This window comes from Tachyglossus aculeatus, chromosome 1, assembly GCF_015852505.1.
Source record: "Tachyglossus aculeatus isolate mTacAcu1 chromosome 1, mTacAcu1.pri, whole genome shotgun sequence".
Taxonomy (NCBI): Eukaryota; Metazoa; Chordata; class Mammalia; order Monotremata; family Tachyglossidae; genus Tachyglossus; species Tachyglossus aculeatus.
Window position 1 is genome coordinate 2950761 of NC_052066.1, and position 21148 is coordinate 2971908.

General features: G+C 45.3%; 1 protein-coding gene across 1 annotated transcript in view; it reads right to left on the reverse strand.

The window, feature by feature from the left end:
* The window catches only part of ESYT3 (extended synaptotagmin 3), a 149119-nt gene that overhangs the window by 32631 nt on the left and 95340 nt on the right, over nt 1-21148 (reverse strand). The window contains exons 13-16 of the mRNA XM_038752330.1: nt 15320-15382; nt 12450-12512; nt 6493-6561; nt 3403-3489 (exon numbers count right to left, since the gene is read on the reverse strand). Of these exons, the coding sequence (XP_038608258.1) occupies nt 3403-3489; nt 6493-6561; nt 12450-12512; nt 15320-15382 (282 nt within the window). The remainder of the gene's footprint in view (nt 1-3402; nt 3490-6492; nt 6562-12449; nt 12513-15319; nt 15383-21148) is intronic.

The following is a 21148-nucleotide window of genomic DNA, read 5'->3' on the forward strand; positions in this document are numbered from 1 at the left end:
GAGCGCTTAGTACAGTGCCCTGCACATGGTAAGCACTCAATAAGCCGCAATGAGAAGCAGCGTGGCTCAGTGGAAAGAGTTGGAGTCAGAGGTCGTGACTTCGAGTACCACCACATGTCTGTTGTGTGACCTTGGGGAAGTCACTTCACTTCTCGGAGCCTCATTTCACTCATCTGTAAAATGGGGTGATGAGTGTGAGCCCCGCGTGGGACAACCTGATCACCTTGTATCCCCCCCAGGGCTTAGAACAGTGCTGTGCACATAGTAAGTGCTTAACAAATGCTCAGTGACCTCATCTGTAAAATGGGGTGATGAGTGTGAGCCCCACGCGGGACAACCTGATCACCTTGTATCCCCCCCAGCGCTTAGAACAGTGCTTGGCATGTAGTAAGCGCTTAACAAATGCTCAGTGACCTCATCTGTAAAATGGGGATTGACTGTGAGCCCCACGGGGGACAACCTGATCACGTTATATCCCCCCAGCGCTTAGAACAGTGCTCGGCACATAGTAAGCGCTTAACGAATGCCATCGTTATTATTATTATTATTATTATTATTATTATATTCAGTCAATCGTATTTATTGAGTGCTTACTGTGTGCAGAGCACTGTACTAAGCGCTTGGGAAGTACAAGTTGGCAACAGATAGAGACGGCCCCTACCCAACAGCGGACTCAAATTCCGCCTCCGCCACTTGTCAGCTGTGTGACTTTGGGCAAGTCACTTCGCTTCTCTGGGCCTCAGTGATCTCATCTGGAAAATGGGGATGAAGACTGGGAGCCCCCCGTGGGACAATTTGATAACCTTGTAGAGAAGCAGCGTGGCTCAATGGGAAGAGCCCGGGCTTGGGAGTCAGAGGTCATGGATTCGAATCCCGGCTCTGCCAATTGTCAGCTGGGTCTCTTTGGGCAAGTCACTTCATTTCTCTGGGCCTCAGTTCCTTCATCTGGAAAAGGGGGATGAAGGCTGCGAGCCCCACGGCTGTGGCTGACACTTGGCAGAGCCGGGATTCGAACCCACGACCTCTGACTCCAAAGTCCGGGCTCTTTCCACTGAGCCACGCTGCTTCTCTAAGAACTGAGTTCTGATTAGAACTCAGGTCCTTACAGATGAGGGAACTGAGGCCCGGAGAAGTGAAGTGACTTGCCCAAAGTCACACAGCTGACAATTGGCGGAGCCGGGATTCGAACCCATGACCTCTGACTCCAAAGCCCGGGCTCTTTCCACTGAGCCACGCTGCTTCTCAGGTCCTCGTGATTCCCAGGCCCAAGCTCTCTAACCACTAGCCCACCCAGCCTCGGTTCTCCTCACCCCACATTCATTCACTCATTCATTCATTCATTCAATCGTATTTATTGAGCGCTTCCTGTGCACAGAGCACTGTACTAAGCGCTTGGGAAGTACAAGTTGGCAACATATAGGGACGGTCCCTACCCAACAGCGGGCTCACAGTCTAGAAGGGGGAGACATTCATTCATTCATTCAATCATATTTATTGAGCGTTTCCTGTGTGCAGAGCACTGTACTAAGCGCTTGGGAAGCCCAAGTTGGCAACATCTAGAGACGGTCCGTACCCAACAGTGGGCTCACAGTCTAGAAGGGGGAGACATTCATTCATATTTATTGAGCACTTCCTGTGGGCAGAGCACTGTACTAAGCGCTTGGGAAGTCCAAGTTGGCAACACAGAGAGACGGTCCCTACACAACAGTGGGCTCACAGTCTTGAAGGGGGAGACATTCATTCATTCATTCATTCATTCATTCATTCATTCAGTCGTGTTTATTGAGCACTTCCTGTGCGCAGAGCACTGTACTAAGCGCTTGGGAAGTCCAAGTTGGCAACATAGAGAGACGGTCCCTACCCAACAGTGGGCTCACAGTCTAGAAGGGGGAGACATTTATTCATTCATTCATTCATTCAATCATATTTATTGAGTGCTTACTGTGCACAGAGCACTGTACTAAGCGCTTAGGAAGTCCAAGTTGGCAACATATGGAGATGGTCCCTACCCAACAGTGGGCTCACAGTCTAGAAGGGGGAGACATTCATTCATTCATTCATTCATTAAATCGTATTTATTGAGCGCTTCCTGTGTGCAGAGCACTGTACTAAGCGCTTGGGAAGCCCAAGTTGGCAACATATAGAGACGGTCCCTACCCAACAGTGGGCTCACAGTCTAGAAGGGGGACACATTCATTCATTCATTCATTCAATCGTATTTATTGAGCGCTTCCTGTGCGCAGAGCACTGTACTAAGCGCTTGGGAAGTCCAAGTTGGCAACATATAGAAACGGTCCCTACCCAACAGTGGGCTCACAGTCTAGAAGGGGGACACATTCATTCATTCATTCATTCAATCGTATTTATTGAGCGCTTCCTGTGCGCAGAGCACTGTACTAAGCGCTTGGGAAGTCCAAGTTGGCGACATATAGAAACGGTCCCTACCCAACAGTGGGCTCACAGTCTAGAAGGGGGACACATTCATTCATTCATTCATTCAATCGTATTTATTGAGCGCTTCCTGTGCACAGAGCACTGTACTAAGTACTTGGGAAGTCCAAGTTGACAACATATAGAGACGGTCCCTACCCAACAGTGGGCTCACAGTCTAGAAGGGGGAGACATTCATTCATTCATTCATTCATTAAATCGTATTTATTGAGCGCTTCCTGTGTGCAGAGCACTGTACTAAGCGCTTGGGAAGCCCAAGTTGGCAACATATAGAGACGGTCCCTACCCAACAGTGGGCTCACAGTCTAGAAGGGGGACACATTCATTCATTCATTCATTAAATCGTATTTATTGAGCGCTTCCTGTGTGCAGAGCACTGTACTAAGCGCTTGGGAAGCCCAAGTTGGCAACATATAGAGACGGTCCCTACCCAACAGTGGGCTCACAGTCTAGAAGGGGGACACATTCATTCATTCATTCATTCAATCGTATTTATTGAGCTCTTCCTCTGCGCAGAGCACTGTACTAAGCGCTTGGGAAGCCCAAGTTGGCAACGTATAGAGACGGTCCCTACCCAACAGTGGGCTCACAGTCTAGAAGGGGGAGACATTCATTCATTCATTCAATCGTATTTATTGAGCGCTTCCTGTGCGCAGAGCACTGTACTAAGCGCCTGGGAAGTCCAAGTTGGCAACATATAGAGACGGTCCCTACCCAACAGTGGGCTCACAGTCTAGAAGGGGGAGACATTCATTCATTCATTCATTCATTAAATCGTATTTATTGAGCGCTTCCTGTGTGCAGAGCACTGTACTAAGCGCTTGGGAAGCCCAAGTTGGCAACATCTAGAGACGGTCCCTCCCCAACAGTGGGCTCACAGTCCAGAAGACTTCACCTCCACTTCGCCGCCCTCCGCGTCCCCGGCCTCCCTCTCCCCTCTCGGCCCGCCACCTTCAAATGCAGCCGTTCGGCCTCCACGCTGCCCACGAAGAAGGTGAACACTTGGTTCCACACGGGATCCTTGCTGTTGGCACAGGTCTGGGAAATGGGGAGAAAAATCAGAATGTCTGCTCTTGATTATCCTCCATGTGGATTATCCGCCGTTTGGATTATCCGCTGTGTGGATTATCCGCCATGTGGATTATCCGCCGTGTGGATTATCCGACATGTGGATTATCCGCCGTGTGGATCATCCGCCGTGCGGATAATCCGCAGTGCCCACATTCTGCACACTGTAAGCATGCAATAAATACAATTGCCAACTTGTACTTCCCAAGTGCTTAGTACAGTGCTCTGCACACAGTAAGCGCTCAATGAATACGATTGATTTATTGATTGATTGAATGAATTAATACTCCTAAAACCCCCCTCCTCCAGGAGCCTGCCCTGATTAATCCCAGCAACCCTAATCCCATTCATTTATTAATTAATTTAATTCAGTTGTATTTATTGCTTGCTTACTGTATGCAGAGCACTGTACTAAGCGCCGTACTCTCGCCCCCCCCCCCCCACGCCTCCCCTGGCAATTGGGGTGGGGGGCTCTGGGGCTCATCCACATAGAAGATGACCCCACTGTTGGGTAGGGACCGTCTCTATATGTTGCCAACTTGGACTTCCCAAGCGCTTAGTACGGTGCTCTGCACACAGTAAGCGCTCAATAAATACGATTGAATGAATGAATGAATGAATGGAGAAGGAGAGGGGTGTTAGGAGGAAGGGGAGAGGATGAGAGATGAGTGGAGAGATGGGGAGATGGAGGGATGCAGAGATACGTCTCCCCCTTCTAGACTGTGAGCTCGCTGTTGGGTAGGGACCATCTCTATATGTTGCCAACTTGGACTTCCCAAGCGCTTAGTACAGTGCTCTGCACACAGTAAGCGCTCAATGAATACGATTGAATGAATGAATGAAAGATACAGAGATGGAGAGATGGAGGGAGGCAGAGATGGATCCCCTTCTAGACTGCGAACTCGTTGTTGGGTAGGGACCGTCTCTATATGTTGCCAACTTGGACTTCCCAAGCGCTTAGTACAGTGCTCTGCACACAGTAAGCGCTCAATAAATATGATTGGATGAATGGTGGGATGGAGAGATAATAATAATAATAATGATGGCATTTATTAAGCGCTTACTATATACAAACCACTGTTCTAAGCGCTGGGGAGGTTACAAGGCGATCAGGTTGTCCCACGGGGGGCTCACAGTCTTAGCCCCCATTTTCCAGATGAGGGAACTGAGGCCCAGAGAAGTGACTTTTTTATTTAATGGCATTTTATTAAGCGCTTGCTATGTGCAAAGCACTGTTCTAAGCGCTGGGGAGGTTACAAGGTGATCAGGTTGTCCCATGGGGGGCTCACAGTCTTAGCCCCCATTTTCCAGATGAGGGAACTGAGGCCCGGAGAAGTGAAGTGACTTGCCCAAAGTCACACAGCTGACAAGTGGCGGAGCCGGGATTTGAACCCATGACCTCTGACTCCAAAGCCCGGGCTCTTTCCACTGAGCCACGCTGCTTCCCTGGGCGGGGAGATGGAGGGGTGAGGGAATGGAGAGACAGAGAGAAGGTGGAATGGGAAGATGGCGGGATGGGGAGATGGGGAAGAGGGGAATCCAGTGGGCTGATCGGAGTTGGGGTTCCAGTCCTTCCGCCTTTCCTTCCTTCATTCATTCAATCGTATTTATTGAGCACTTACTGTGTGCAGAGCACTGGACTAAGCGCTTGGGAAGTCCAAGTTGGCAACATATAGAGATGGTCCCTACCCAACAGTCATTCATTCATTCAATCATATTTATTGAGCACTTACTGTGTGCAGAGCACTGTACTAAGCGCTTGGGAAGTCCATGTTGGCAACATATAGAGATGGTCCCTACCCAACATTCATTCATTCATTCAATCATATTTATTGAGCACTTACTGTGTGAAGAGCACTGTACTAAGCGCTTGGGAAGTCCATGTTGGCAACATATAGAGATGGTCCCTACCCAACATTCATTCATTCATTCAATCGTATTTATTGAGCGCTTACTGTGTGCAGAGCACTGGATTAAGCGCTTGAGAAGTCCAAGTCGGCAACATATAGAAATGGTCCCTACCCAACATTCATTCATTCTTTCAATCGCATTTATTCATCATCATCAATCGTATTTATTGAGCGCTTACTGTGTGCAGAGCACTGTACTAAGCGCTTGGGAAGCACAAAATGGCAACATATAGAGACGGTCCCTACCCAACATTCATTCATTCATTCAATTGTATTTATTGAGTGCTTACTGTGTGCAGAGCACTGGACTAAGTGCTTGGGAAGTCCAAGTTGGCAACATATAGAGACAGTCCCTACCCAACAGCGGGCTCAGCGTGGCTCAGTGGAAAGAGCACGGGCTTTGGAGTCAGAGGTCATGGGTTCGAATTCTAGCTCCACCACCTGTCTGCTGTGTGACTTTGGGCAAGTCACTTCACTTCTCTGAGCCTCAGTTCCCTCATCTGTAAAATGGGGGCTAAGACTGTGAGCCCCCCGTGGGACAACCTGATCATCTTGTAACCTTCCCAGCGCTTAGAATGGTGCTTTGCACATAGTAAGCGCTTAACAAATGCCATTATTATTATAAATTTTTATAAGTGACCGTATCTCTGTTTTTAGGCCTTTTCCTCCAAATTCAACAGCAGGAAGGGCAGCGCGACCCCCAAGCCCCAGACGGCCCCCAAGCCCCTCAAGATCAATCGATCAATCAATCGTATTTATTGAGTGCTTCCTGTGTGCAGAGCACTGGACTAAGCGCTTGGGAAGTCCAAGTTGGCAACATATAGAGACAGTCCCTACCCGACAGTGGGCTCCCAGTCTAGAAGATCCCAAGCAACCCAGGCGACATCAATCAATCAATCCGTCAGTGGTGTTTCTTGAGCACTCACAGTGTGCTGAGTGCTTGGGAAAGTCATTCATTCATGCAATCGTATTTATTGAGCGCTTACCGTGTGCAGAGCACTGTAGCCACAGTCCTCCCCCTGCCCCCCGGCTGGGCATGGTTCTCCCCTCCCCTCCCGCGTACCTTGCTCTTGACGATCTTCCTGCCCACCGAGAGCTTCACGTAGGCCGACGGGTCCTTGTCCACCCGGGCCTGCGGACGTGAGTGACAGCCGGTCAGTGTCAGGGGCCAGGTGGCCGGGACTCTATCTGTCTATCTATCTATCTATCTATCTATCTATCATCTATCCATCTATCTATCTATCTATCTCTATCTATCCATCTATCCATCTATATCATCTATCTTTCTATCTATCTATCTATATCATCTATCTTTCTATCTATCTATCTATCTATCTATCTATCTATCTATCTATCTACCTATCTATCTATCTACCTCCCCCTTTTAGACTGTGAGCCCCTTGTTGGGTAGGGACTGTCTCTATATGTTGCCAACTTGGACTTCCCAAGCACTTAGTACAGTGCTCTGCACACAGTAAGCGCTCAATAAATACGATTCATGATGATGATGATATCTATCTATCTATCTATCTATCTATCAATCATCTATCTCTATCTATCTATCTATCTATCTATCTATCTATATCTATCATCTATCTATCTATCTATCTATCTATCATCTATCTATCTATCTATCTATCTATCTATCTATCTACCTCCCCCTTTTAGACTGTGAGCCCACTGTTGGGTAGGGACTGTCTCTATATGTTGCCAACTTGTACTTCCAAAGCGCTTAGTACAGTGCTCTGCACACAGTAAGTGCTCAATAAATACGATTCATGATGATGATGATGATATCTATCTATCTATCTATCACCTATCTCTATCTATCTATCTATCTATCTATCTATATCTATATCTATCATCTATCTATCTATCTATCTATCTATCTATCTATCTACCTCCCCCTTTTAGACTGTGAGCCCACTGTTGGGTAGGGACTGTCTCTATATGTTGCCAACTTGTACTTCCCAAGCGCTTAGTACAGTGCTCTGCACGCAGTAAGTGCTCAATAAATACGATTGATGATGATGATGATATCTATCTATCTATCTATCTATATCTATCTATCTATCTATCTATCTATCATCTATCTATCTATCTATCTATCTATCTATATCTATTTATCTATCTATCTATCTCTATCTCTATCTATCTATCTATCTATCTATCTATCTACCTACCTATCTCTATCTATCTATCTATCTATCTATCTATCTACCTATCTATCTATCTATCTATCTATCTCTATCTATCTATCATCTATCTATCTATCTATCTATCATCTATCTATATCTATCTATCTATCATCTATATCTATCTATCTATCTATCTATCTAATCTATCTACCTATCTATCTATCTATCTATCATCTCTATCTATCTACCTATCTATCTATCTATCTATCTATCTATCTATCTATCTATCTCTATCTATCTATCATCTATCTATCTATCTATCTATCATCTATCTATATCTATCTATCTATCATCTATCTCTATCTATCGATCTATCTATCTATCTCTATCATCTATCTATCATCTATCTATCTATCATCTATCTATCTATCTATCTATCTATCATCTATCTATCTACCTCCCCCTTTTAGACTGTGAGCCCACTGTTGGGTAGGGACTGTCTCTATATGTTGCCAACTTGTACTTCCCAAGCGCTTAGTACAGTGCTCTGCATGCAGTAAGTGCTCAATAAATACAATTGATGATGATGATGATATCTATCTATCTATCTATCTATCTATCTATCTATCTATCTATATGTATCTATCATCTATCTATCTATCTATCTATATCTATCTATCTATCTATATCTATCTATCTATCTATCTATCTATCTATCTATCTATATCTATCTATCTATCTATATCTATCTATCTATCTATCTATCTATCTATCTCTATATCTATCTATCTATCTCTATCTATCTATCTATCTCTATCTATCTATCTATCTAATCTATCTATCTATCTATCTATTCTATCTATCTATCTATCTATCATCTCTCTATCTATCTATCTATCTATATCTATCTATCTATTTATCTATCTATCTACCTCCCCCTTCTAGACTGTGAGCCCACTGTTGGGTAGGGACTGTCTCTAGATGTTGCCAACTTGTACTTCCCAAGTGCTTAGTACAGTGCTCTGCACACAGTAAGCGCTCAATAAATACGATTGATGATGATGATATCTATCTACCTATCTATCTATCTATCTATCTATCTCTATCTATCTATCTATATCTATCTATCTATCTATCTATATCTATCTATCTATATCTATCTATCTATGTATTTATTTATTTATTGCGCTATTTATATATTGCTCTATTTATTTATTTATTTATTTCTCTATTTATTGCTCTATTTATTTATTTATTACTCTATTTATTCATTTATATCTCCATTTATTTATTACTCTATTTACTTATTTATGTATTTATTTTACTTGTACATGTCTATTCTATTTATTTCATTTTGTTAGTATGTTTGGTTTTGTTCTCCGTCTCCTCCTTCTAGACTGTGAGCCCACTGTTGGGTAGGGACCGTCTCTATCTGTTGCCAACTTGGACTTCCCAAGCGCTGAGTACAGTGCTCTGCACACAGTCAGCGCGCAATAAATACGATTGATTGATTGATGGATTGAGACCCTTCTCCAACCAGCTGGCCCTGGGGAAGCACAAGTTGGCAACACATAGAGACGGTTCCCTACCCAACAGTGGGCTCACAGTCTAGAAAGGGGAGAACAGAGAACAAAACCAAATATATTAACAAAATAAAATAAATAGAATAGATATGTACAAGTAAAATAAATAGAGTAATAAATATGTACAAACATATATGTTTGTACAGATTGATTGCTATCATTCATTCATTCAATCGTATTTATTGAGCGCTTACTGTGTGCAGAGCACTGTACTAAGCGCTTGGGAAGTCCAAGTTGGCAACATATAGAGACAGTCCCTACCAAACAGTGGGCTCACAGTCTAATAATAATAACGATGGCATTTGTTAAGCGCTTACTATGTGCAAGGCACTGTTCTAAGCACTGGGGGGGGGGGGATACAAGGTGATCAGGTTGTCCCACGTGGGGCTCACAATCTTCATCCCCATTTTACAGATGAGGAAACTGAGGCTCCGAGAAGTTAAGTGACTTGCCCAAGGTCACATAGCAGACGTAGTGGAGCCGGTATTCGAACCCATGACCCCGACTCCAAAGCCTATTTACTATTCTATTTATTTTGTCGATGATGTGCATCTAGATTTAATTCTATTTGTTCTGACAACTGTGACACCTGTCCACATGCTCTGTTTTGTTGTCTGTCTCCCCTTTCTAGACTGTGAGACCGTTGTTGGGTCGGGACCGTCTCTAGATGTTGCCAACTTGTACTTCCCAAGCGCTTAGTCCAGTGCTCAGCACACAGTAAGCGCTCAATAAATACTATTGAATGAATGAATGAATCTAGCTTTAATTCTATTTGATCTGACAACTTTGACACCTGTCCATATGTTCTGTTTTGTCGTCTGTCTCCCCCTTCTAGACTGTGATCCCGTTGTTGGGTAGGGACCGTCTCTATATGTTGCCGACTTGTACTTCCCAAGCACTTAGTACAGTGCCCTGCACACAATAAGCGCTCAATAAATATGTTTGAATGAAAGAATGTTTTGTTTTGTTGTGTGTCTCCCCTTCCTAGACTGTGATCCCATTGTTGGGTCGGGACCGTCTCTATAGGTTGCTGACTTGGACTTCCCAAGCGCTTAGTCCAGTGCTCTGTACACAGTAAGCGCTCAATAAATACGATTGAATGAATGAATGCATGATTCACCCCAGCATCCCTAATCCCATTCATTCATTCCATCGTGTTTATCGAGTGCTTACTGTGTGCAGAGCACTGGACTAAATGCTGTGAGCCCATTGTTGGGTAGGGATTGTCTCTGTTGCCGAATTGTACTTCCCAAGCGCTTAGTCCAGTGCTCTGCACACAGTGAGCGCTCAATAAATACAATTGAATGAATGAATACTCCTGAAACCGCCCCCTCCTCCTGGAGCCTGCCCTGATTAATCCCAGCACCCCTAATCCCATTCATTCATTCATTCATTCAATTCAATCGTATTTATCGAGCGCTTGCTGGTGCAGAGCACTGTACTAAGCACTTGGGTGAGTACTCCTCCTGGAACCCACCTCCTCCAGGAGCCTGAACTGGCTCAGTAGAAAAGAGCCCGGGCTTTGGAGTCAGAGGTCATGGGTTCAAATCCCAGCTCCGCCAATTGTCAGCTGTGTGACTTTGGGCAAGTCACCTCACTTCTCTGGGCCTCAGTTCCCTCATCTGGAAACAGGGGATTAAGACTGTGAGCCCCACGAGGGACAACCTGATCACCTCGCAACCTCCCCAGCGCTTAAAACAGTGCTTTCCACATAGTAAGCGTTTAATAAATGCCATCATTATTATTATTATTGTCTTCCACTTCTTTTTCCTACAGGCAGCCATCGAGCACAGCGCTCTGCACAACATCCAACATCCAGAAGGCCGCCCCCCGATCAGCCCATGACGGGCCCACTGACAACATGCGCGGACCCCGCCAGTGATGGAGACTCTGATCATTCATTCAATCATATTTATTCATTCATTCAATCGTATTTATTGAGCGCTTACTGTGTGCAGAGCACTGGACTAAGCGCTTGGGAAGTCCAAGTTGGCAACATCTAGAGACGGTCCCTACCCAACAGTGGGCTCACAGTCTAGAAAGGGGAGACAGAGAACAAAACATATTAACCAAATAAAATCAATAGAATAAATATGCACCAATAAAATAAATAGAGTAGTAAATGTGTGCGAACATATATACATATATACAGGTGCTGTGGGGAGGGGAAGGAGGTAAGGCGGGATAAAATGGCACAATTAATTATTTAAACTTCTGATGATCTCAGAATGAACTGAGTTGCTCCAACTGAGAATAAGGTGAAACTCAGTTTTAAAAAGCACCCATTCATTCATTCATTCAATCGTATTTATTGAGCGCTTAATGTGTGCAGAGCACTGGACTAAGCGCTTGGGAAGTCCAAGTTGGCAACATCTAGAGACGGTCCCTACCCAACAGCGGGCTCACAGTCTAGAAGGGGGAGACAGACGACAAGATAAAACATATTAACAAAATAAAATCAATAGAATAAATATGCACCAATAAAATAAATAGAGTAGTAAATTTGTGCGAACATATATACATATATACAGGTGCTGTGGGGAGGGGAAGCAGGTAAGGCGGGATAAAATGGCACAAGTAATCATTTCAACTTCTGATGACCTCAGAATGAATTGAGTTGCTCCAACTGAGAATGAGGTGAAACCCAGTTTTAAAAAGCACCCATTCATTCATTCATTCAATCGTATTTATTGAGCGCTTACTGTGTGCAGAGCACTGGACTAAGCACTTGGGAAGTCCAAGTTGGCAACATATAGAGCCGGTCCGGACCCAACAGTGGGCTCACAGTCTAGAAGGGGGAGACAGATGACAAGACAAAACATGTTAATAAAATAAATATGTACTGAGCACTTACTGTGTGCTGAGTACTGTACTAAGCGCTGGGGAGAGGACAATCCCAAAACAGGCCCATTCCCCGCCCACAACGAGCCGATTTATTTTATTCTGTTAATATGTTTTGTTTTGTTGTCTGTCTCCCCCTTCTAGACTGTGAGCCCGCTGTTGGGTCCGGACCGGCTCTATACGTTGCCATCTTGGACTTCCCAAGCGCTTAGTACAGTGCTCTGCACACAGTAAGCTCTCAATAAATACGACTGAATGAATGACAGCCTGACGGCAGACCAGGGCTCTTTGACGTCAGGCCGGCGCCCTGCCCGTGTAGGGCCGAAACCTTGGGCCGGCCTTGTTCGTTCATGCGATGGTATTTATGGAGCGCCTACCGTGGGCAGAGCGTTGTGCTAAGCGCTGGGGAGAGGACAACTGGGCAATAAGCAGGCCACGAGGAGCCCGCTCTCTCTCACCTTGGCAAACCTGGGCAGCTTCTTGGCGCGATACTCTCCGTCGACGAAGTCGAACGGGCTCCTCTGGGCCGGGGGGATAATGGCATTTGTTAAGCGCTTACTATGTGCCAAGCACTGTTCTAAGCGCTGTGGGGGGATATAAGGTAATTAGGTTGTCCCACATGGGCTTCCGGGGAAGGGGGCGGATGATTTCTGGAGGGTGGTGATGGGGAAGGGGTGCAGAGGTGGGAGACCACTGGAATTAACTGATTAATTTAGAGAAGTGGTGCGGCTTAGTGGAAAGATAATAATAATAATAATAATAATAATAATAATAATAATAATAATGGCATTTGTTAAGCGCTTACTATGTGCCAAGCACTGTTCTAAGCGCTGGGGGGGATACAGGGTAATTAGGTTGTCCCACATGGGCCTCCGGAGAAGGGGGCGGACGATTTCTGGAGGGCGGTGATGGGGAAGGGGTGCAGAGGTGGGAGGCCACTGGAATTAACTGATTAATTTAGAGAAGTGGTGCGGCTTAGTGGAAAGATAATAATGATAATAATAATAATAATAATAATGGTATTTGTTAAGCGCTTACTATGTGACAAGCACTGTTCTAAGCGCTGGGGGGGATACAGGGTAATTAGGTTGTCCCACATGGGCCTCCGGAGAAGGGGGCGGACGATTTCTGGAGGGCGGTGATGGGGAAGGGGTGCAGAGGTGGGAGACCACTGGAATTAACTGATTAATTTAGAGAAATGGTGCGGCTTAGTGGAAAGATAATAATAATAATAATAATAATAGTAATAATAATAATAATAATGGCATTTGTTAAGCGCTTACTATGTGCCAAGCACTGTTCTAAGCGCTGGGGGGGATACAAGGTAATTAGGTTATTCCGCATGGGGCTCACAGTCTTAATCCCCATTTTACAGATGAGGTCACTAAGGCACAGAGAATAATAATAATGATGTCATTTGTTAATCGCTTACTATGTGCCAAGCACTGTTCTAAGTGCTGGGGGGGATACAAGGTAATTAGGGTGACCCACATGGGGCTCACAGTCTTAATCCCCATTTGACAGATGAGGTAACTAAGGCACAGAGAATAATAATAATAACAATAATAATAATAATAATAATAATAATAATAATAATAATAATGGCATTTATTAAGCTCTTACTATGTGCCAAACACTGTTCTAAGCGCTGGGGGGGATAGAAGGTGATCAGGTTGTCCCACATGGGGCTCACAGTCTTAATCCCCATTTTACAGTTGAGGTAACTAAGGCAAAGAGAATAATGATAATAATAATAATAATAATAATGATGGTATTTATTAAGTGCTTACTATGTGCAAAGCACTGTTCTAAGCGCTGGGGAGGTTACAAGGTGATCAGGTTGTCCCACGGGGGGCTCACAGTCTTCATTCCATTTTACAGATGAGGGAACTGAGGCCCAGAGAAGTGAAGTGACTTGCCCAAAGTCACCCAGCTGACAAGTGGCAGAGCCGGGATTAGAACCCATAACCTCTGACTCCCAAGCCCGGGCTCTTTCCACTGAGCCACACAACATAATCATGGTATTTCTTAAGCGCTTACTATGTGCCAAGCACTGTCGAACGCTGAGGTCGATTCAAGGTGATCAGAGAGAGAAGCAGCGTGGCTCAATGGAAAGAGCAGGGGCTTGGGAGTCAGAGGTCATGGGTTCAAATCCCAGCTCCACCACTTGTCAGCTGTGTGACCTTGGGCAAGTCACTTAACATCTCTGTTTGTACATACATATTACTCTATTTATTTTATTTGTACATATTTATTCTATTTATTTCATTTTGTTAATATGTTTTGTTTTGTTGTCTGTCTCCCCCTTCTAGACTGTGAGCCCGCTGTTGGGTAGGGACCGTCTCTATATGTTGCCAACTTGGACTTCCCAAGCGCTTAGTCCAGTGCTCTGCACACAGGAAGCGCTCAATAAATACGATTGAGTGAATGAATGAATGGATCTCTGGGCCTCAGTTCCCTCATCGGTAAAATGGGGATGAAGACTGTGAGCCCCCCGTGGGACAACCTGATCACCTTGTAACCTCCCCAGCGCTTAGAACAGGGCTTTGCACATAGTAAGCGCTTAATAAATGCCATCATTATAGAGAAGCAGTGTGGCTCAGTGGAAAAAGCACGGGCTTTTGATTCAGAGGTCATGGGTTCAAATTCTAGCTCGGCCACTTGTCAGCTATGTGACTTTGGGAAAGTCAGTTCACTTCTCTGGGCCTCAGTTCCCTCATCTGTCAAATGGGGATGAAGACTGTAAACCCCCCTTGGGACAACCTGATCACCTTGTAACCTCCCCAGCGCTTAGAACAGTGCTTTGCACATAGTAAGCGCTTAATAAATGACATTATTATTATTATTATTCTCTGGGCCTCAGTTCCCTCATTTGTAAAATGGGGATGAAGACTGTGAGCCCCCCGTGGGACAACCTGATCACCTTGTACCCTCCCCAGCACTTAGAACAGTGCTTTGCACGTAGTAAGTGCTTAATAAATGCCATTATTATTATTCTTCTTCTCTGGGCCTCAGTTCCCTCATCTGTAAAATGGGGATGAAAACTGTGAGCCCCCACGTGGGACAACCTGATCACCTTGTAACCTCCCCAGCGCTTAGAACAGTGCTTTGCACATAGTAAGCGCTTAATAAATGCCATTATTATTCTCTGGGCCTCAGTTCCCTCATCTGTAAAATGGGGATGAAGACTGTGAGCCCCCCCGTGGGACAACCTGATCATCTTGTAACCTCCCCAGCGCTTAAGACAGTGCTTTGCACATAGTAAGCGCTTAATAAATGCCATTTTTATTATTATTATCACAGGAGAGGGGGTTTGGGGGGCACTCACAGGCAGGTTGCAGGCGCTCTCCAGGAAGACGATGAGGATGGCAGTGTTTAGCCCACGGGGGTCCTGCAGACACAGGGGTCATTCATTTATTTATTCAATCATATTTACTATTATTATTGTATAATATTATAATATATTATATTATTGGGCAAGTCACTTCACTTCTCTGAGCCTCAGTTCCCTCATCTGTAAAAATGGGGATGAAGACTGTGAGCCCCACGTGGGACAACTTGTTCACATTGTATCCCCCCCCAGCGCTTAGAACAGTGCTTCGCACATAGTAAGTGCTTAACAAATGCCATCATTATTATTATTAATAATAATAATAACAATAATAATGACATTTGTTAAGCACTTACTATGTGCGAAGCACTGTTCTAAGCGCTGGGGGGATACAGGGTGATGGGTTGTCCCACGTGAGGCTCACAGTCTTCATCCCCATTTTACAGATGAGGTCACTGAGGCTCAGAGAATTAAGTGACTCGCCCAAAGTCACACAACAGACATGTGGTGGAGCCGGGATTCGAACCCATGGGCTTGGGAGCCGGAGGTCATGGGTTCTAATCCCAACTCCGCCACTTGTCAGCTTGCCGTCTGTGGGCGAGTCACTTCGCTTCTCTGGGCCTCAGTTTCCTCATCTGCAAAGTGGGGATTAAGATTGTGAGCCCCACGTGGGACAACCCGATTGCCTTGTGTCCCCCCCAGTGCTTAGAACAGTGCTTGGCACATAGTAAGCACTTAACAAATACCATTATTCCTTCTAGACTGTGAGCCCACTGTTGGGTAGGGACCGTCTCTACATGTTGCCAACTTGGACTTCCCAAGCGCTTAGTCCAGTGCTCTGCACACAGTAAGCGCTCAATAAATACGATTGAATGAACATAGTAAGCGCTTAACAAATGCAGTTATTCCTTCTAGACTGTGAGCCCGCTGTTGGGTAGGGACCGTCTCTATATGTTGCCAACTTGGGCTTCCCAAGCGCTTAGTACAGTGCTCTGCACACAGTAAGAACTCAGTAAATACAATTGAATGAACATAGTAAGCGCTTAACAAATACCGTTATTCCTTCTAGACTGTGAGCCCGCTGTTGGGTAGGGACCGTCTCTACATGTTGCCAACTTGGACTTCCCAAGCGCTTAGTCCAGTGCTCTGCACACAGTAAGCGCTCAATAAATACGATTGAATGAACATAGTAAGCGCTTAACAAATACCGTTATTCCTTCTAGACTGTGAGCCTGCTGTTGGGTAGGGACCGTCTCTATACGTTGCCAACTTGTACTTCCCAAGCGCTTAGTACAGTGCTCTGCACACAGTAAGCGCTCAATAAATACGATGGAATGAATGAATGAATGAATAAAAGCACTATACACACTTAACAAGCATTATTATTATTATGATTATCAATCAATCAATCAATCAATCATTCATTCATTCAATCGTATTTATTGAGCGCTTACTGTGTGCAGAGCACTGTACTAAGCGCTTGGGAAGTACAAGTTGGTAACAGATAGTGAGGGTCCCTACACAATAACGGGTGTTGTTTCAGTATTGCATTATTTCAGCTTTCATTCATTCATTCAATCGTATTTATTGAGCGCTTACTGTGTACAGAGCACTGTACTAAGGGCTTGGGAAGTACAAGTTGGCAACATATAGTGATGATCCCTCCCCAATAGCGGGTGTTGTTTTTGCACTGCATTATTTCAGCTTTCATTCATTCATTCATGCAATCATATTTATTGAGCGCTTCCTGTGTGCAGAGCACTGGACTAAGCGCTTGGGAAGTCCAAGTTGGCAACATCTAGAGCCGGTCCCTACCCAACAGCGGGCTCACAGTCTAGAAGGGGGGGACAGACAACAAGACACAGCATATTAACAAAATAAAAAATAAAATAAATAAAATAAAATAAAACGTATCTATCGTATTTATTGAGCGCTTACTGTGTGCAGAGCACTGCACTAAGCGCTTGGGAAGTCCAAGTCGGCAACAAATAGAGACGGTCCCTACCCGACAACGGGCTCACAGTCTAGAAGGGGGAGACGGACAACGAAACAAAACATGTGGATGGGTGTCAAGTCGTCAGAACAAATGGAATTAAAGTTAGATGCCCATCATTAACAAAATAAATAGAATAGTAAATATGGACAAGTAAAATAAATAGAGTGATAAATCTGTATAAACATATATACAGGGGCTGTGGGGAGGGGAAGGAGGGGATGCAGTGTGGCTCAGCGGAAAGAGCCCGGGCTTTGGAGTCAAAGGTCATGGGTTCAAATTCCGCTCCGCCTATTGTCAGCTGGGTGACTTTGGGCAAGTCACTTCATTTCTCTGGGCCTCAGTGACCTCATCTGGAAAATGGGGGGGAATCAATCAATCAATCAATCAATCGCATTTATTGAGCGCTTACTGTGCGCAGAGCACTGTACTAAGCGCTTGGGAAGTACAAGTCGGCAACAGCCCCTACCCAACAGCGGGCTCACAGTCTAGAAGGGGGAGACAGAGAACAAAACCGAACATACTAACAGAATAAAATAAATAGAATAGATATGTACAAGTAAGATAAATAAATAAATAGAGTAATAAATCTGCACAAACATATATCCATATATACAGGTGCTGTGGGGAAGGGAAGGAGGTAAGAGGGGGGACGAGGGGTGAAGACTGTGAGCCCCCCGTGGGACAAACTGATCACCTTGTAACCTCCCCAGCGCTTAGAACAGTGCCTTGCCCATAGTAAGTGCTTAACAAATACCATTATTATTATTATTATTATTACTATTATTATTATTATTATTATGGGGAGGAGGAGAGGAAAAAGGGGGTTCAGTCTGGGTTGTTGCCCATGACACCCCCCCCCAAAAAAAAACCCAGCCTCCCTCCACTTTCTGAGCCCCGAGGCTGGGGATTGACCCTACTGGGGGCCCAGACGTGGGGTGGGGGGCGCCTCCTTAAGAAGAATAATATTAATCATGGCATTTGTTAAGCGCTTACTATGTGCCAAGCACTGTCCTAAGCGCTGGGGGGATACAAGGTGATCAGGTTGTCCCACGGGGGGCTCACAGTCTCCATCCCCATTTTCCAGATGAGGTCACCGAGGCCCAGAGAAGTGAAGTGACTTGCCCAAGGTCACACGGCTGACAGGTGGCGGAGCTGGGATTATAATAATAATAATAAATAATGATAGCATTTATCAATAATAATAATAATGGCATTTACTAAGCACTTACTATGTGCAAAGCACTGTTCTAAGCGCTGGGGAGGCTACAAGGTGATCAGGTTGTCCCACGGGGGGGCTCACAAGTCCTTATCCCCATTTTACAGAGGAGGGAACTGAGGCCCAAGGAAGTGAAGTGACTTGCCCAAAGTCACACAGCTGACAAGTGGCAGAGCCGGGATTAGAACCCATGACCTCCGACTCCCAAGCCCGGGCTGTTTCCACTGAGCCACGCTGCTTACTATGTGCAAAGCATTGTTCAGGTTACCAGGTGATCGGGTTGTCCCACGGGGGGCTCACAGTCTTAATCCCCATTTTACAGATGAGATAACTGAGGCACAGAGAATAATAATAATAATAATAATAATAATGGCATTTGTTAAGCACTTACTATGTGCAAAGCACTGTTCTAAGCGCTGGGGGGGATACAACGTGATCAGGTTGTCCCACGTGGGGCTCACAGTCAATCCCCATTTTACAGATGAGGGAACTGAGGCTCAGAGAAGTGAAGTGACTTGCCCAAGGTCACACGGCTGACAGGTGGTGGAGCCGGGATTATAATAATAATAAATAATGATGGCATTTTTTAAGCGCTTACTATGTGCAAAGCACTGTTCAGGTTACCAGGTGATCAGGTTGTCCCACGGGGGGGCTCTCAGTCTTAATCCCCATTTTACAGATGAGATAACTGAGGCCCAGAGAATAATAATAATAATAATGATGGCATTCGTTAAGCGCTTACTATGTGCAAAGCACTGTTCTAAGCGCTGGGGGGATACAACGTGATCAGGTTGTCCCACGTGGGGCTCACAGTCAATCCCCATTTTACAGATAAGGGAACTGAGGCTCAGAGAAGTGAAGTGACTTGCCCAAGGTCACACAGCAGAAAAGTGGCGGAGCTGGGATTATAATAATAATAAATAATGATGGCATTTATTAAGCGCTTACTATGTGCAAGGCACTGTTCAGGTTACCAGGTGATCAGGTTGTCCCCGGGGGGGCTCTCAGTCTTAATCCCCAGTTTACAGATGAGATAACTGAGGCACAGAGAATAATAATAATAATAATGATGGCATTCGTTAAGCGCTTACTATGTGCAAAGCACTGTTCTAAGCGCTGGGGGGGATACAACGTGATCAGGTTGTCCCACGTGGGGCTCACAGTCTTCATCCCCATTTTACAGGTGAGGTCACTGAGGCTCAGAGAAGTGAAGTGACTTGCCCAAGGTCACACGGCTGACAGGTGGCAGAGCCGGGATTATAATAATAATAAATAATGATGACATTTATTAAGCGCTTACTATGTGCAAGGCACTGTTCAGGTTACCAGGTGATCGGGTTGTCCCACGGGGGGCTCACAGTCTTAATCCCCATTTTACAGATGAGATAACTGAGGCACAGAGAATAATAATAATAATAATGATGGCATTTGTTAAGCGCTTACTATGTGCAAAGCACTGTTCTAAGCGCTAAGGTAGATACAAGGACATCAGGTTGTTCCATGAGGGGCTCACAGTCTTCATCCCCATTTTCCAGATGAGGTCACTGAGGCTCAGAGAAGTGAAGTGGCTTGCCCAGGGCCCCACAGCAGACAAGCGGAGAAGCAGCGTGGTTCAGTAGAAAGGGCCCGGGCTTTGGAGTCAGAGGTCATGGGTTCAAATCCCGGCTCTGCCAGTTGTCAGCTGTGTGATTTTGGGCAAGTCACTTCACTTCTCTGGGCCTCAGTTGCTTCACCTGTAAAATGGGGATTAAGACTGTGAGCCCCACCATGGGACAACCTGATCACCTTGTACCCTCACCAGCGCTTAGAACAGTACTTTGCACATAGTAAGCGCTTAACAAAAGCCATTATTATTATTATTAGTAGTAGTATTTGGAGTCAGAGGTCATGGGTTCAAATCCCGGCTCCGCCATTTGTCAGCTGGGTGACTCTGGGCAAGTCACTTCACTTCTCTGGGCCTCAGTTCCCTCATCGGTAAAATGGGGATTAAGACTGTGAGCCCCCCATGGGGCAACCTGATCACCTTGTAAATTCCCCAGTGCTTAGAACAGTGCTTTGCACATAGTAAGTGCTTAATAAATGCCATTATTATCATTATTTAAGTGGCGGGGCAGGATTAGAATCCACATCCTCTGACTCCCAAGCGTGGCTCAGTGGAAAGAACCCGGGCTTGGGAGTCATTTATTCATTCATTCATTCAGTCGTATTTATTGAGCGATTACTGTATGCAGAGCACTGTACTAAACGCTTGGGAAGTACACGTTGGCAACAGGTCAGAGGTGATGGGTTCTAATCCTGGCTCTGCCACTTGTCAGCTGGATGACTTTGGGCGAGTCACTTCACTTCTCTGGGCCTCAGTTCCCTCATCTGGAAAATGGGGATTGAGACTGTGAGCCCCACGTGGGACAACCTTCATTACCTTGTACCTCCCCAGCGCTTAGAACAGTGTCTTTGCACTTAGTAAGCGCTTAATAAACGCCATTATTATTATTATTTAAGTGGCGGGGCAGGATTAGATTCCACATCTTCTGACTTCCAAGTGTGGCTCAGTGAAAAGACCCCGGGCTTGGGAGTCAGAAGTCACGGGTTCTAATCCCGGCTCCCCCACTTGTCA